The sequence below is a fragment of the Macaca fascicularis genome, chromosome 11 (genome assembly GCF_037993035.2).
Source record: "Macaca fascicularis isolate 582-1 chromosome 11, T2T-MFA8v1.1".
Taxonomy (NCBI): Eukaryota; Metazoa; Chordata; class Mammalia; order Primates; family Cercopithecidae; genus Macaca; species Macaca fascicularis.
In genome coordinates, this window is record NC_088385.1 from 77,638,652 (window position 1) to 77,656,949 (window position 18,298).

The window sequence follows — 18,298 nt, forward strand, 5'->3', positions numbered from 1 at the left end:
GATATCTATATATATATGTATAGCTATATCTATATATACAAACAATGGAATACTACTCAGCCATAAGAAAGAATGAATTAATGGCATTTGCAGTAACCTGGATGGTATTGGAGACTGTTATTCTAAGTGAAGTAACTTCAGGAATGGAAAACCAAACATCATTTGTTCTCACTGATATGTGGGAGCTAAGCTGTGAGGATGCAAAACTATAAGAATGATACAATGGACTTTGGGGACCAGGGAGAAGAGCGGGAGGGGCGCAAAGGATAAAAGTCTACAAATAGGGTGCAGCACATACTGCTTGGGTGATAGGTGCACCAAAATCTCACAGATCAGCACTAAAGAACTTACCCATGTAACCAAACACTCCCTGTACCCCAATAACATATAGGAAAAAGAGAAAAGGTAGCATGTACATATAATGTAATACTATTCAGTCTTATAAAAAGAAGGAAATCCTAACCTTTGTGACAACACGGATGAATCTAGAGGACATTATGCTGAGTGAAATAAGGTGGGCGCAGAAAGACAAGTATCATATGATCTCACTTACATGTGGAATCTAGAGAAGTAGAGAGTAGAATGGTGGTTACCAAAGGCTGGGACAGGGAATGGGGAAGGAATGGGGAGTTGTTGGTTAAAGGATATAAAGTTTAAGATAGACAGGAAAAATAAATTTTGAGATATATTGCACAGCAGGGTGACTATAGTCAATAATTTATTGTGTACTTCAAAATATCTAAGACCATAAATTTGAAATGTCTCACCACAAAGATGCTAAACAAGTGAGGTGATAAATGTTAATTGTCTTAATCATTCTACCCTGTATACATACATAAAAACATCACATTTTATCCCATATGTATAATTATGATCTGTCAGTTAAAAATATAAATCAAAAATAAAATAACTGCTAAGTAAAATTTAAAAAATGAATTCAGAGAAAGTATTACCATTTCATTTTTGATAAAGGTGTACAAACAATAAAGGATAGTCCTTTCAAAATTACATTTAAAGTATTAGACATCCATATGTAACAAAATGAACATTTACCTAAACTTCACACCTTATGCAAAATTAACTAAAAAGGTTCATAGCTCTAAATGCGTAATGTATAAACTACAGAACTTTTAGAAGAAAACATAGAATAAAATCTTTATTACCTAAGGTTAGGCAAAGGTTTCTTAGACATGACATCAAAATCACAATCCACAGAGAAAAAGATAATCTGGATGGCATCAGAATAAAAAGAAATTTGCTCTGTGAAAGCTACTGTTAAGAAAGGGAGAAAGCTAGCTACAGAGTGGTAGAAAAATAATTACAAATCACATATCCAACAAAAGGCCTGTAACTGGAATGTATAAAGAACTCTCAAAACTCAACAATTAGAAAACAAACCAGTTTAAAAATGGGCTAAAGACTTGAACAAACACTTTATTAAAGAGGATACACGAATGGCAAATTAGCAAATGAAAGTATGTCCATTTCTATTAGCCAATATGAAAATGCATATTAAAAATTGCGATATGATATTAGAATTGGTAAAATGAAATGTACTAATACTAGAGAGGATCTGGAGCAACTAGAAGTCTCAGACCTTGCAGGTGAGAATGCAAAATGGCAAAGGCACTCTGGAAAATGGTTTGACAGTTTCTTGTAAAGGTACACACATACTTACCGTATGATACAACAATTTCACTTCTACATTCTTACCCTAGAGAAATAAAAATATATATTTCCACAAATGTCTGTAAACAAATTTTATTAGCAAGTCTATTCATAATTGCCCCCAAATGGAAACAACTCTAATGTTCTTCATTGGTGGATGGATAGACAAACTATGATGCATCTAAACAATGTAGCACCACTCATTAGTAAAAAGAAATGAGCTATTGATCCACACAACTTGGATATAAAAGGAAGTAGGTTGAGTGAAAGAAGCCAGTCTCAAAAAGTCACTGTATTTTTTCACTATATGACATTTTCAAAAGACAAAAAATATAGTTACGAAATACAGATCAGTGGTTATTTGGGTAGAAGAGTTGGAGACAAAAAGGTAGTATGAAGTTTTTTGTGGTGATCGAACTGTTCTGTATCCAGATTGTGGTTGTGATTACATGAATCTATACATGTGTAAAAATGTATAGAACTATACACCAAAAAAGTCAATAGGTTATACATGTTTTGTAAGCTACTTTTTTCAAGCATGACTACATCAAACATATCTTTTCTCATCACTAAATTTAAGTCTTTTTCATAAGAAATATCACTGATGAATTTATAAAAAGTAGTGTCAGTGTGTTGGGAAGGGACAGAAAGCTAAATTTAATTGAAATGAGGACTGAGTGGGAGATAAAGTAGAAACATAGTAAGTGGAAAAATCACATTTGGGTGTAATAAGAGAGTGACTATGTGTTACCAGGAAGGAAAGATAGGGTGAGGGATGTGTTTTTGGTTTCTTTTTAAGAAGGTAGAGATTTCGGCACATTTAACCTCAAGTAGAAGGAGCCAGCTGAAAGGAGTGATCAGATATAAGAGAAAGCAGCTGGAATAATTAGTAGACTGAACTCCCCCAGAAGATAGGAGGAGAGAGGACCCAGAGTACAGGCAGAGGAATGAGCCTTGGATTTGAGGAAGGTATTTATTTCATTATATATAGCGGGGAGGGATATTACGGATGTTAATGGGTTTGGTGTTGGAAGTTGAGAAAGTTATGTTCCGATGATGTCTGTATTTTCTGTGTAGAAGGAGATGAAGTCATCTCATAAGAGAGTGAGGATTAGGGAGAAAAGATGGAAGGTTTCAGGAGAATGGAGAGGGATTGAAAGAGTTATTGTAAAGAAAGTTGATATGAAATACGTGGTAGGATTTCTCGTCTTCATTGAGAGTTCAGTGATAGTTTTCCCTACCTGTGAGGGATAGTGTCTCTTACAGAATATTTAGTAAGTAGCTTGTCAAAGATACTAATCTGCATTTAAAATAAAAGTACTTTTATCATAAAAACAACATTTACATGAAAATGATCAGTGAGATTTGATGGTCATAAAATTGCACAATTGAAATGTCATTCTGGATATGACCTTGGTAGCCTCTGAAGAGATCTTTAACAAAGGAAAGAGAAATGAATGAAATTACAATGTTAAGTTAGAGTACATTATGATTCATTATTTCAAATTCAGTGTTGGTTATTCCTGCATGCATAAGGTAGAATGGCCTTGTATACACTCTCTCAGAATAAATCCTTGCATTGCAAGTACTGAAGTCAATAAGTTGTGAAAGGAAAGAATAAAACAGTGAACAGTGGTCTCTAAAGAGACTTGAAAAAGTGAACAATCAGAAAAAGGCTTTTGCTGTGTAATCAGTTTTTGAAAAGACAATCATTGTTTTGTTAGGAATGTTAACGCCTTCTTCTCTAGAAAGGACATAAATGGATAGTATCAGGGGCTTCCCTTGGGAATTTATGCATAAGAAATGATTAGGCTCCCATTTATTTGATTTGTTAACACCTCTCAGGAAAATTAAAAATATGTGGTGGTACCAATAAAAGTTCTTTTGGGAAAAATGCCTATTTAGTATTGAGAAAGGAAAAAAAAAACATGCTTTTGATTAAGAGGAAAGAATTAAGAAATAAATGAGGGACCTAGATTCTAATTTAAATGATCTCCCAACTTCTCTCTCCCCATCTATGTTAGCTCACCCCAATGAGCCTCAGTCTTCTCATCAGAAAATGTAGCTGGCTCTTGCATATCTACAACTAGATTAGAAATAGACTTCAGTAAAAAAGAAGCCACCATTCAGTTAGACAGATTTTGCATGGTTCTGATTTTTTTCCTAAAGAAATAAGTTTTCCATAAATACTATAAAAGACCCTTTGGGAACTCAAACAAGCAGGGATTTCCAGAAATTATACCCTGGGATGTAATGAGGCTAGTATTAAAACTATTGTTTAGTTGTTCTATCATTCTATTGGTAATGGTAAAAAGAGATAACCAGAATATTAATCTCCAGTTAAAAGTGTCAACAGTAATAACACTAAACCCCACTGATAAACATTACAGCTTTCCCAAAATATGACAACCAAGGTTAGTTAGGATAATCTCCAAAATATAATATATGCTATATACAAAGCCAGTTTTATAGAATTCAGTTTCTGTGCCTCAGTTATGTTCCAACAATATATGCACATGTATGTATATATTTGTATGTACACATATTGTTTTGTTTTGTATCCTGACACCAAATAACCAATTTGACAAAAATATTTATCCTTAAACCAGCCATTTTGTTATAAAAAGTTTTCTTTACAAAACTCAGAGTTTCTATAAGATCACAATAATTAATTTTGCCAAAATTATAAACGAACATGGACCCAAAAAACGCTTGGATAAACTTATCATTAAAAGAACACTTCCAAGGCTAGTCCCAATGCAGTGGTGTTTACAACTAATTGATCACAAGCAGTTGCAGATTTCTTTGTTCCTTCTCCACTCCTAATCCTTCAATTGACTAGCCTTAAAGAAAACTAAAAAAAAAAAAAAAAAAAAGTAACACGTCCTTCCAGGACTGGTTTTTCTACGATCCAGTCTATGCACTGGCTACTAAGATGTGAAAACATAATTCTACCAGGAAGTGTTGACATTCTTTAATATTATTTAAACTCTCCACATATTTGACCAGTGATGTGTCCAATACATCTATAATAAAAATAAAAAACCAATAGCAAAGTAGTTGTTCTATTTTTATAGTACTCGCTCTAATTTCCTCTATTCTGAATCTAAGGAATGATTTTAATCACCCTGTAAAGTTTCCTTACATGTTTTTTTCACATTTCTCAAAATATTCTATTAGAAAAAGCAGCTCCTCCTTCCACTCTCAGCCCAGCATAAATACTCTGCATATCCCTTACTTCTTTTCCCTGTTTATCCATTGAAAGTTGAGCTGAACAGTGTAAAACTCTATTTTGGAGTCACAGAATTGACAGCCGTTTCAGGAAAAATCCATTGTCTGCTATATGCTGGTGGTAAAATTGCAATGAAAGGGGTTCATGTTTCCTGATTTTTGCCCAGCTTTAATAGAGTTATTTTTCATTTGATAAATATCTATTACAGAGTGGAACATAATACAATTAAAACAGTACCTTGGGACAATGTGACTAGACATAAGTCATGAAGAAAGAATGAGTATTAAGACCTCCGGCCTCGGACTCTGCTGGAAGAAGTGAAATGTGTGCCAGCTGAGGTACAGCAATCAGATGTCCCCCAGTTTCTCAAGTACTGAGTCAAAGGATACTGGGAGAGGTTGACAGGAGTGAATGCTACTATATATTAAATGTTATACAGCCGTTAAGAGAGGACTATCAAACTACACCCTCTGGGGAAAGGCAGACGGGAGAAAAATGCTCATATGGCTAGAAAGCTAAGACTGCAGAAATCACAGCAATTCGGTTCCGTATGCACTCACTGAATAATGAAATAGTACATTTAGAAATTAATTTTATACGTCATTCATTGTTATACAAAAAGCTAAAATACAATTGTTTTCAAATCATTATAAAGATTAGAAACTATCTCCATTGTTTTCATAGCAGAGTTCTCCAGACGACTTAAAAACTGGGCTCCAATTTTAAGACAAAGGAAAAAAAGTGTCTGTTTTAAGAATAGTTCTCATAGCAGATTAGGAATTATACTAAAACACAGCAAAATGAACATTAGAACACATAAATATTAAAGTCTCACCATAGTAATGATACTACAGAGATATAAATGCTCATATATTAAGGGAAGCGGAAAGTGGGTGTATTAGTCTATTCTCACGCGGTTAATAAAGCCATACCAGAGACTGGGTAATTTATAAAGAAAAAGAAGTGTAATTGACTCACAGTTCAGCATGGCTGGGAAGGCCTCAGAAAACTTACAATCATGGCAGAAGGAGAAGCAAACACACCCTTTTTCACGTGGCAGCAGGCGAGAGAACGAGTGCTCAGCGAAGGGGAAGTCCCTTATAAAACCATCAGATCTCGTGAGAACTAACTCACTACCACAAGAACGGGATAGGGGAAACCGCCCATGATTCAATTTTCTCCACCTGGTCCCTCCCACAACAGGTGGGGATTATGAGAACTACAATTCAAGATGAGATTTGGGCGAGGACACAGCCAAACCATATCAATGCGGAAAAAGGTCTGTAGTCGGCCACTTGAAGAGATCCCTGTCCGGGTCTCTCTTGCCTGAATTTAGGGATTTGAGGGGCACTTGGTAGACCCTTTCAACAGTGCTATTCCATCTTGTTCTAGCTCCTTCATCCACCATTTGAAATTAATGGCACTGGGCTAAGGTTGGGCTTTCTAATGATTCTTTGAAAAATGAAAATTGAGGAAGGGCCATATAATTAACAGCTGTTCTTATCTGAAGTAGATCAGTGTGGCACATCCTTTCTGAGAAGAGATCTCTCCTGGAATAGGAAGCAGGAACTACCCAGTTTAGCTGAGGGTGGAGAAGAAAGAGAAAATTGGAGATTGAAGCTCAGATTAGAAACATAGCTCCCAAGGGTAAACTTCAAGACATGAAGGGCTGGTGGAGGGAGGATGTGAGGGCGCTGCCAGCAGTGAGAGCTGATGCTGCATGGGGAGGTATTGGGCACCAGAGGCATAAGACAGGCCTGGACTGGCAGGAATTGATCCTGCGCCCATTGGGAATTTGCTGCAGACTCAGCAAAACTTAACCCAAGGGGAGACAGGACACCTGATTCCCTAATTGCATGTGTAAGAACTCTGATTTCACAAAGTGCATGCCCTCCCCTACCACACACACATCAAAGATATGTGGACAGGATTTTCAAATTGGAGTGTGCAAATTGTGCACAGGCATGAAGAATCACTTTCCAGATCCTCAACTTTTATATATGTATTTTTCTAAAATTTATCTGCTTAGGAATGTACCTATAGTCAGGGACACATTTCATGCTGGCACTCCTTTCCGGAACAAAGCTTTTCACCAAATTTTACAAAAGAAGGGTACACCTTTCACTTAATCTGAACTGAATCCCTCAATCAGGGTAGAAAAACTTCTTCGAGTCTCCACTCAAAGGAACAAAACAAAATATTAGTATAAGCAAAGCCTCTTTTAATCAGGGCCCCCTTCACATAAACTCATTGTAGGACTTCAAACTTTCCCTGTCTAATACACATTTCTCTAAGACGGAAAGTCAGCATTAGAAGTGGAGTGTTTTGGCCTTTGTTAGATGTTGTCGTTTCATATAGTCTGTAGAGTAGGGTAGCAGGAGTGATGATACCGCGTGTCCTACCCAATCCCTGAGACTGACAGATACTTTGTCAGAAGAAACGTTGTCCATGGTGGCAGTGACTCTGGTGGTTAGAGGTTTTCTCTTATATACTAGTTTTGAAAGCAGTATTTAGTTTCTTCAACATGAACTTGCTAATTATGAGCATTTAAAAATTTATAAGATGAAGGTTACTAGTATTTTAAAATTTGGGATATGCTTATTTGATTTTCATAGCATGCACTCTTCACAAATGAAGGTTTTAGAGTGATTTTTAAAAAAATAGGCCAATAGTCAATGTGTACCATTTTTCTTTTTATATTTTCTGTTCATTGGCCTTATATTCCAGCTATAGGAAATACAGGACCAATGAAAGTTTTCACATGTTAATATGATAACTCCCACAACTACTAATATTGAATATATTCAGTGTTCCAGGTTCCATGCTGCAGGGCCTTATACATTAGCTTTTTAAATGGCAGAAGATGGGATTCAGACTAAGGTAGTCAGATCCTAGAGCCCAAACTTTTTTTGTTTGTTTGTTTTTATTGTACTACATGAGTTAATATTTTTGTTGTTTCCGAAGTACAAGCATGCCATTTCAAAACATTTTTCAATCTCAATCCTAAAAGGTAAGACAGTTATCTTACAAAAGTACCTTGGGTAGAATTTAGCACATCACAGGGATTTAGAAAATATTCATTTGTGATCTCCTTCCTGTCTTAAAAGGAAATCTATTTGTCTATTCCATATGAAATCCAATGCTTGTCTTGAGAGGAAGGCTTTTTATTATATTTTTATAGCTTCAGTTAATGCTCAGATTTAGGAGTTACAAATAACATGATAAAATTTATAATTTAAGCACTCTAAATATCAGACATTCCCAGTTTTAGGAAATAAATCAAAAGTAACCAATGAATGCCTGATGGGAAATCCTGATGCTGTAGAGATACAGAGGTGCCCGGCAATGCCAAGAGCCATGCCCAAATGCCCAAGGGGACCAGGCTTGTAAGGACTCATGAGAATTGCCCTAGTGAGCTTCTCAAATGTCATGGGATTTTCAGAGGCACTGAAACAGCTGCCAGATGTGTCTCTGGATTTGCACAGAGAAGGGAAGCATCATGAAAAAGTTTCTATAACTGAATTCTGAGTTTTCTCGTGAACTACGGGTCTCCAAGGGAGTCAATCTGGAGCTATAAATAATAGGTCATGTGAGGTAAAATCAGCAGAGAGAAGAGTCCTGAAAAAGCAGGGTCAGCTGAGTAGCCTGGGTTTTAGGGGAGTGGTGAGTAGTTCCATGAATAGGTTGTGGCTGCATGTGACCTTTCCCATTATGTTCTTCCCATATCCATGCTCCTCCTTCTATCCCTTTACATTCAAACAGCCCTGTCTTGGCTGGTATCTGCAGAACCACAGGCAGCCTTCCACATGCACCTGCAGCCCAATAGCCTAGAAGTTCCATGGGCTACAAACGGTAAGTAGGAGAGTATCAGTTGGTCAGTAGAGCAGAAGGATGGCCAGACGAGTAGACAACAGATGGGAAGCCTAGAGACCTATGAGCAACATCCCTGGTCCATGCTTGAACTTTCCACCCCCTGTGGGTCCCTAGAGGGACTAATTAGGAAGATGTATCCTAGGACAAGTCTAGACCACCTGCTAAGCAAGGCAGTGCAGTAGGAACTAGACATTTCAGATTTATGATGTTTATGTAAATGTTACACATTTTCAGTCACAATCAGGCATATCCAAGAGAAATTTGTATTTCACATTAATTTAAGTAGAACTTGCTGAAGACATGATGCTAGAATTCATGTTTAGATAAAACTTTTAGGAAAGGCATTGGGAGAGATATCTGCAGGGAGGTAGATGTTTCAGAGCCTCATAGTTCACTATAAACCTGCACATATGGTCAGGCTCCTGCCTATAGCATACAGATGAAAACTATCAAGAAAAGGCTCAACTGAAAATAAAAACACTCAGAACCCAGAGCCTATCTAGGTGTGTATGCTTATTCAGTATTGGCATAAACATAAGAAGAACAAGAAATTCCTCCAAGGTACAAGTTAACCATTTATTATCTCCTTAGTCTAATCACATAATGCCTAACACCTCTATGACACTCACTAAGACTGCAGGTTTGGATATATTATCCCACTTAACTTTCAACTACTATGGAATTCTGCTAAAAAGTTATCTAGAAACATGACATTTCCACTTGTTTAAATTTTCTCTTTTCTTCTGTTTAAGCTACTTTATTTTCTTCAGGGAGAATTTTAAAAATACTACCTTGAGTCAAGAAGACAAAGAAAGTAAATTGCTTATGATTTGAAAGCCATACCTTTACATTCACGGATTGATGGTCTTTCAACCTAACTCACTATGATATTATGTTTGATCATTTTTCCCAGGTAAGTGAAAGTCACCCAGTGATGAACTGATTCTGTGCACTTATTGCTTCCTTTTCTCTCCAGTATGCCTCAGGAATTGGATCATTAGTACAGTAAAATAGCTGTAGTCTTGCTCTGTACATAGTGTTGTACAGGCCAGTGAATCACTGTGAGATGCTTTTACTCTGTGCTCATTTAGTGCTCCTTTCCAAAGAATAGTAGTTTAGAACTGCCTGAGGTCAGTCTTCTCATTTAAGTCAGAAAATGGACATTGCTTTAGATCTGAAAAAAAAGGAAATAAAAAATAAAATAGAAATAGGAAAAAATAATTCATGTCCCCAGTGAACTTGGTATTTGCTTCAGTGCAACTAGACATAGATCTAGACTGCTGCATAATATAAACAGTTTTGCTTTGCCATTGGTCCATGTGGCTGCAATTTTAATGGACATTAACATCTTAATATATTAAAGTCAAATGAGATTTGATTATGAGGAAAGTTTATGCAGTCATTATGAATAAAAATGATTTAAATGGAAAGCGCTAATGTTCACAATATAAATTTGCTAATTGTCTTTCTGTGGCAGATATCATTACTATAATAGGTACTTATAGTTACATTATATGGTACAGAAACATTAGAAAATTTGATCTTAAAATAATATTTTAGCATTACATCTTTCTTTTTCAAAACTACTAACATCCTTCATGTTGGGAAACATCAATGCTACTCTAAATGTGTCAGCATTTGTAAATGCCTTGAAGATGAAAAATGCACTCATGGGCCAAGTAGAATCTTTCAAATCCCCTTTTAAAGGAAAAATGGCTTTCACTAGCTTTTGAATTTGACTCACAGAACAACTTGTAAGATTTAACAATAAACTTACCATAAAATATAACATCCATGTTATCTCTAATACTAATGGCAATGAATGGGCTTTTGATTTTTGATCTGATCATCTCACATAAAGTGATTTTTAAATAATTCACAAAATAGTCTCCATTCCTCAGGTGTAAGAATGTCTTCTACAAGAAAAAATGTGTGGGATCCAAAAACTTTATGATTCCATAAAGACCATATACACATAAAATGAGAGAGAAAAATGTATACAACCACTCAAATATTCAGACATGTTGTATGATGATTTGGTTTTTATTTCAGAGAGAAAAGGAGGGTTGAATTATTTTTGGTCTTGATTTGTTGAAGCCACTGTCTCACACTCCCACCTGGTTTTGGATGTGTAAATGTCTTATATTTGCTCTAGGTAGATAATAACCAATCAGTAATCAGGGTTAGGAGTTCCGGGTCCATTCTTTAGTGGACAACTATCATGCTATGTTGCTTATCTAACTCTCTGAGCTCTTTAAATTAAAAAAAAAATTAATCTCATTCTATTCTTAAGTAGTACTGGAAAATCATGCAAGAATGTCTACACATCTAGAAAGAGTTCAGCACACAAGTACACTACAAATAACATCATGCCCATGGGACACAAACTTATCCTATGGACTATATTTAAATAGAAATTTTTCTGTCCCATCTCCATTTCCTTGTTGTCAATAAGTGTAAATTGCATTAAGAGAAGAGTAGTAAAGTCAATTATCTTCTTTATGGTCATGAAGATGACATATAATCTCTTGGTCAATGTAAATTAATTTATCATAATTCATTTTACCAAATATATTTAATATACGTATTCATTAATTGAATACTTACTGATGCCATACTAGGTAACCAGCATAGTTCTAGGGAATAAGTATATAGAAATAAAGCTGCAATTGTGTTATTGTTCTCAAAAAACTTCAGTATACAGGTTAAGTACATTGACAGAGGAATATACAGGTTTGAAAAGGGAAATGTAGGAGAGCTACTTGAATGAGGTGAGGCATTCAAGAAAAGAAGATTCTCGAAGTGGGCTATGCCTGATCAATATTTGAAGTTGGAGAAAGAGTCATCTAAAAAAGGAAGCAGAGTATTGGTATTTCAGAGAAGTAGAACAGTACGTGAAATGATTCAAGACATGGCAAACTAAAGGAAATTTTGTCTTGGTTTGACATTAGTGTGCAAAGGAGGGCATGATGAAAAGACCTCATCACAAAAGACTTTGCCTTGAGTTTGGAGTTTATTCTAAAAGAAAAGGAGATAGCTGTATTGAAGAATTTTATGGAGAAAGAATATGATCAGGTATGCTTTTAAGAGTTTCACCTCTTACATTATTATGAAGAATTTGATAGGAGGTCAACACAAGATATTATGTGAGAAATAAGGATCTGTCCCAAGGCAGTGACCTGAACATGGAGAGTAGAGAAGACCTTATGAGAAGAGTTGGTAACCTTTAAGATGAAAGAATTTGATAGGAGGTCAACACAAGATATTATGTGAGAAATAAGGATCTGTCCCAAGGCAGTGACCTGAACATGGAGAGTAGAGAAGACCTTATGAGAAGAGTTGGTAACCTTTAAGATGAAAGTAGCAAAGGGAGGATCTAGGTTGAATTATTCGTTTCAGACCTGGGTCATTGTAAGGAATCCTGGTGTTACTCACAATATTAGGGAATGTTTCTAAGAGTAATTGTGATGAGAAGTGTTGAGTAAAAACAGTTGAATATAAGACTATTGTGGGGTCAGGCACTGTGGCTCACACCTGTAATCCCAGCGCTCTCTGAGGTTGAGGCAGGAGGATTGCTTGAGCCCAGGAGGTCGAGGCTGCAGGGAACCATGATTGCAACGCTGCACTCAAGCTTGGGCGACAGAGTGAGGCCCTGTCTCTAACAACAATAACAACAACAATAACAACAAAAAGATTACTATGGAATATACAATGACTTCTAGGTAATTTTAAATATAGAACCAGAGTTCGGGAGAGATAACTGAGATGGAAATGTGGATTTTGGAATCTTTGACATGCATATCTGAGTATAATTATCCAGGGAGATTGTATACAGAGAAAAATAACAAAAAATCAATGAGAAGATGTAGAGAGCACTGACCATTAAATAATACACAGCAGAAGACCTAGAAGTACAAACTGAGAAATGGCTGGAGAGATAAGAGGGAAGCTAGGGAGTAATGACTGTCTGTGGAAGTCAAGTGAGGAAAAATTTTAAAATTTGGAAAGGGGTCAAAATAGATGAGTACTATGGAAATGCATTGATAACGAGAATGTACATTATAATGACCTATTTAATTATGTTCAACCATAGGATGATAGGATGAGGACTGAAGTTGATAGAGAAGTAGGTGAGAAATAAAGAAGAAAAGGCTGAATGTGCATAATGCATCCCAGAATTTTTACAAGGTGTTAGGCAGGATGTGATTTTCAATGGAATATGCGAGGTGCTATTCTATTGGAGGTGCTAGAAATACGTCATTTCAAATATACATGTTCCTATGTCTCTTAAGTACCTAAGAAGCAAATCGGTTTTTTCCAGTGCATTAGACTCTCTGTTTGTAAATTTGCTGATCCCTGTAGCCATTCCTACATGTACAAGGCATTTCACTGAGAAGTGAAAATGTAGCCAACAGCAAAGCATTTAGGCTGCACAACATCTGGCAATCAGTTTGAAAGACTTTTTTCACTCAGTTGATTAGTAGCTCTGGTCTAACACAAACCCATCCTTTATTGCCCTTCAGTTCACAATGACAGCAAAATCTGTTAGAGATAGTATGTTTTGGGGGCATGTGAGGCAACATGAGTTTTGGACAAATGAGCTCCATTTAAGTCCATTCTGGAAGTGGCTAAGTTGACTATGTGTGTTTTTTCTGGGTGTTAAGAATATATTAAATGCAAAAAGAAGAGACCAGAAATATCACTTATCATTATTTATTTAACATATTTATTTAATCTTTAGAAAGATTTTATGTCAGGAACTGCCCCCAGGTACTAAGTAGCCCAGGATCTCCAATACATGTAACAATAAACAAAACAGGCAAAAATATGGGCCCTAAATGGGCTTACATTTTAATACAGAGAGGGGAAACTACAATAAACAAAAGTAAAATAATTGTATGTTAGGTGGTGAAGACCTCTGGGGAAAAAATAGTTAATAAGCAGGGAAAGGGTGCTAGAATTTTTATCTGGGCGATGGGGGGAAGGGAAGATGAAATATGAAATAGGATAACCTCACTAAGAAGGTAATATTTAATTAAAGACCTAAAATTATTGTGGGATTAAGTTATGGAGATACCTGGAGAAAGAAAAAAGCAAAAGAGTATGAAAGGGTGAGTGCCTGCCATCTTCTAGAAACAGAAGGATAAATACGGCTGGAGAGAGATTTAAAAAAGAGATAATATCATAGAAATAATGTGAAGAGAGACTCTAGACCATTGTAAGGTCTATATTGAGTGATTTTCAATAGGAAAAACAAATTCTAGAGTTCTAAGGAACATCTTAAAATCTTAAAATATATCATTTACCTGTTAGTCTATCCTTTCTTTTGAGGGTGGTACTTCTGCAAATCACCTCCCAGATCTTCTTGGCACCATCATAGAATACCTTTCTTCTCAGAGACTAGAGAAATTGACTATGCACTTCTCTGAGAGTGAAGAGATAGTTTCAGGAGATACACTGAAGGCAGTCTTTGTGCCATTCAAAAAGGCTGATAGTGAGAGCAACACGGAAATTTGAAAGAACCTTTTCCAGAACTCAAAGAGAAATCTATGGATTGAAATCAGTTTCTGTATTTTGTTAGCAAAACATTCCCTAGGAAAAAGAAAGCTTTCACATGAGAATTTTTGATATATCTCAAAAATGTACTCTTTTGCAACTAAAATACAACCCTATAAATAATATCTCCTCAAACGGAATATGCTTCTTTGGACAAAGAAAGAGGAGAAATGCTGAAGAAAATAAGCTCTGTGGATCTTCCACATAATATTCTTTTACCATTCGTATTATTGTGATGGCTTTTAATTGCCTTCTTGAATATTCCTGAAGTGGTATTTTCAACTGGAGTTTATATATTAAACTGGTTCACAGAAAGAGTAAAGAATAAGGACAGTTAGGTAAAAAGTATTTTGTACCACTAACTTAATCAATGGTGGCTTCACCTATTGTAGAACCAGTGTATAATTTTATACAGTATGCAGCCACGGGTCTGGAAACCTGGGCTTTTATCCTGACTATGCTATTAACTAACATTTTAATACTCTAGATCTTCATTTTCTCACCTGTAAAATAAGCAGTTGAATGGACAATAACCACAGCTTCCTTGTTAGGTGATCTATAAAAATCGGCTGCCATGGGTAGAGTTGTGTCCAGCTTCTCTAACAAGAACCAAGCTTAGTAATCCTTTAGTGTTAATTTACCCAGAGATGCCACTTACACAGCACTGTACCCACTCCTCATTTTTCTCCCACAGCTATTATAGACCACATACTTCTCCCTAGCCAGAATTCAGCGTCAAAATCTTCTTTTTTCCCCTGACAGTGTCTTAGGCAACCATAACCAAAATAATGGGAGATGGCACTCAAGTTGCAAGCAATTTGCTACTTATCATTAGGGGCATGGTTATATTGAAGGCAACAGTTCCTAGTATAGCTAAAAAGAACACTTACATCCCATCAACCCTTTCCTCCCATCTCTAAAGCATTGTAAGATGTCATCAGTTCCACCAGCATAAAGCAGTTGCTGATACCTTGGGCATAACCAAAATGGATCAATTAGCTTTACAATTAAAGAGACGTAAATGTATAGAATTCATTTCCCTTCTTTATGAAGTCGGCCTCTGTCCTGAGAGAAAAGTCTTCCACAAAAGTAACAAACTCACACCTTCAACAAGTAGAGATACTAGTGATTTCTTGATCTTTGTCATCCTGTCCACTTATTTTGTTAATCTCCAAATGTATAGAAGCTTAGACCAAGGAGCTATGTTTGTTTCAGTTCTGATGAAAAGCCCTAACAATGTCATTAGATAACTGTGATAAATTTTAATCTGATAACAGCTTGTGACCCACAAATTGCTGTTTAAAATTAAAATGCATTTAAAATACAACTGGCAAGAGAACTATAATATTAAACTTGCAATCTGTTGTGATAAAACACCAATATATTTCACCATATTAAATATGAATACAATGAATATTCAGCATCTTGCAATTGAAATATAAAAATGTCCTTAAATGCATTGTCTTATTAAATTAAAATTGGTTGATTAATCTTACTTTTTATCTTTGTTTTGCAGTTAAAAAGTTGAAGTAGAGATGGATTGGATTGGCTTTGGTAATACACCCTTTGGCAGAGCTCCAGGTATAATCTAGGGCTACAAGCTTTTAGGTTTCTCATTTGATGAGCAAAAGTCCTCTATTTTTCTCATCCCCAATATTCATCTACAGTAAATTAAGACATGTTTTTCACATGCTTAAAAGTTTATTTATAACTTTTAAGATATAATTACTCAAGGTGTATTAAATGTTATCTTTAAACTCTTTTATATGTTAGTTTTGAAAAAAATGACTACGCTGCTATTGTTGGCAGACCAACTAAATCATTGCTAACTTAGTAAGAATTGAGATTTTTCTGTAATGAATGTTTGTATCAGTCTATTATTAAGCAATACTATAAATAAAACTCAACCCAATGTGTATGTTTTTGTCCCATATTTCAGCATTGAAGAATTGTATGTGGTAATGAAAGAACTCACTACAGCTGTTTGCAAATAATTTAATAATCAAGTCATAGCTATTTTCTGGTTTTCAAAATGTACCAAAGAACTATTGAAAACCCCACAATATAACATCATAATTATAACAATTAACATGTGTATTTAATAATAGCTTTAATAACCCTATGCATTATATGCTCAAAAGATTCATGATACATTTAAATAATAGCATTAGCTGGAATAAGAAAGAACCATATTTCACTCCCACTATTGTACACAGAGAATAAAATTCACCCACTCTTTTAAAAAAGATACCGCAAGGATTGTAATTTCAAACAATTATTTTTACTCATTACCCCTAGAACATAGTATACGCTCAGCAAATGTTGGTTGAAGGAATGAATGGATATGTGTGATTGGATGAGACGCACACTCAGGGAAAATGCCTAGTCTCTGGTTGTTACAGGACTGCTGCATGGACAACTGCTGTCACAGTAGGGTTTCTAAAATATCTCTGCCACATTTTATTTCGGTTCATGTGTATGTGACAACGATAAGGAATTCAGCCCAGCAAGTCCTCTGCATAAAATAGAGGTGCTATGTATCCAAAAAGCAGGGACACCACATATAATATCTCTCAGGTTTGCTTCCACACGATACTTGATATTGATTCTGGTGCCTCAAATCTATTTATATTTGGGAGCAGTCTCACTGTTACTCTTGGTTACACCTTATCAAATCTGTCCTAGGGACAGTGCCTATCCCAGGGTTTGAACTGTAATTTTTATTTTTATTTATTTTTTAGTGCCAGCGGACGCTAGCCATGGTGCTGAAAGAGACAAGAGGATTCTATTTGAAACCTTTCCTTCCTCTTATTGGTTTAGAAAATTCGAGTGACAAGAGCAGGGGCCAAAGGAGCCTGGAGCAGCATCACTAATGTGAACCATGTATTTCGATCTTTGGGGCGGAGATGTGGTCCATCAGGTTACAGCCAATGCCTTCCTATGGGCGCTCGCTAGACCAAGAGACCTTAAGAATGTAGCCGCTGCAGTAGAAAAGCTTACATCCAGCAGAATGTCTTGTCCCTCTCCTGAAAAACTGACAGTTAAGTGCATAGCCTAGAAACAAGAGCAGGGAATCTAGACGGAGGGGAGGCGAAGGGGGGAGCAAACCTGCATTCATATTGAAAATGTTCACTAGTTTCGTGTAAGGGAAAGAAAAATCAAAATCTAATTTTAGCTTAAGTTTTCGGCCTCAGTTTTCCAACAGGTGCACGACTCCCTCACCCCTTTCCTGTCAGGTACTGTCCTGCTTTACCTTTTTAGAAAGGCTTTCTTCGCAAGACAAGCTTTTCCTAGAGTCCTTAAGCATGTGCAGTTGCCCATCTCATGCACAGCTCCGGCTCTACGCCTGGCAACCCCTTACCTGCAGTGTGAAGATTAAGGAGCAGGCACAGCGCAGGGAAGCCGACTGCTCTCCACATAGTGTTTGCATTGAGAGGTGGACGAGAAACTCCACCACGACCCCTCTTCAGGTAAAGTACTATTAGAAAGAGCCACCGCCAAGGGTCTTCTAGTCTCCGGGATTCGTTCGCAGGTCCTCGGCTGGGGTTTGCAGAGCAGTCAGTCTGTGGCGCCGACACAAACCAGCACCGGCTTCAACCTCCCTAAGAGAGGGAGAGAGGAAGAAGAGTAGGAGGTTGCGGGCAAGGGGAACAGAAGCGCTCAGAGGCGGCAAATGCCTGGCCTTCTGGACGCCCAGAAGCCAAGGCGGAGACGGCAGGGTGGACTCCGCGCCAGCCCAGCAGCCCAGCAGCAGCGCCGCGGCTACTGAGCATGCCCAGCGCCGGCCCTCACGAGGCACGGGAGTTTCAAAGTGAAATTCCGCTTCTCCGGGTCTTAGCGGCGGCTTGGAGCAGAGTAGGCTCCATCGCTGGGGTGGTGGTGGTGAGGGGTGGGGGAAGGGGGAAGTGCGGGGGAGGCGCTTGCTGTGGTTACTAGGGACCCAGCGTCCATCAAAAATCCGAGGGTGGG

At 36.9% G+C, this 18,298-nt stretch overlaps 1 protein-coding gene across 2 annotated transcripts in view; it reads right to left on the reverse strand.

The window, feature by feature from the left end:
- Positions 1-18,096, reverse strand: part of PTPRR (protein tyrosine phosphatase receptor type R) — a 278,487-nt gene extending 260,391 nt beyond the window's left edge. For both annotated transcript variants that reach the window (XM_005571532.4, XM_065524569.2), the window contains exon 1: positions 17,691-18,096. In XM_005571532.4, coding sequence (XP_005571589.3) covers positions 17,691-17,748 — 58 coding nt within the window. In that variant the 5' untranslated portion in view covers positions 17,749-18,096. The remainder of the gene's footprint in view (positions 1-17,690) is intronic.
- Between the last annotated feature and the right edge of the window lie 202 nt (positions 18,097-18,298).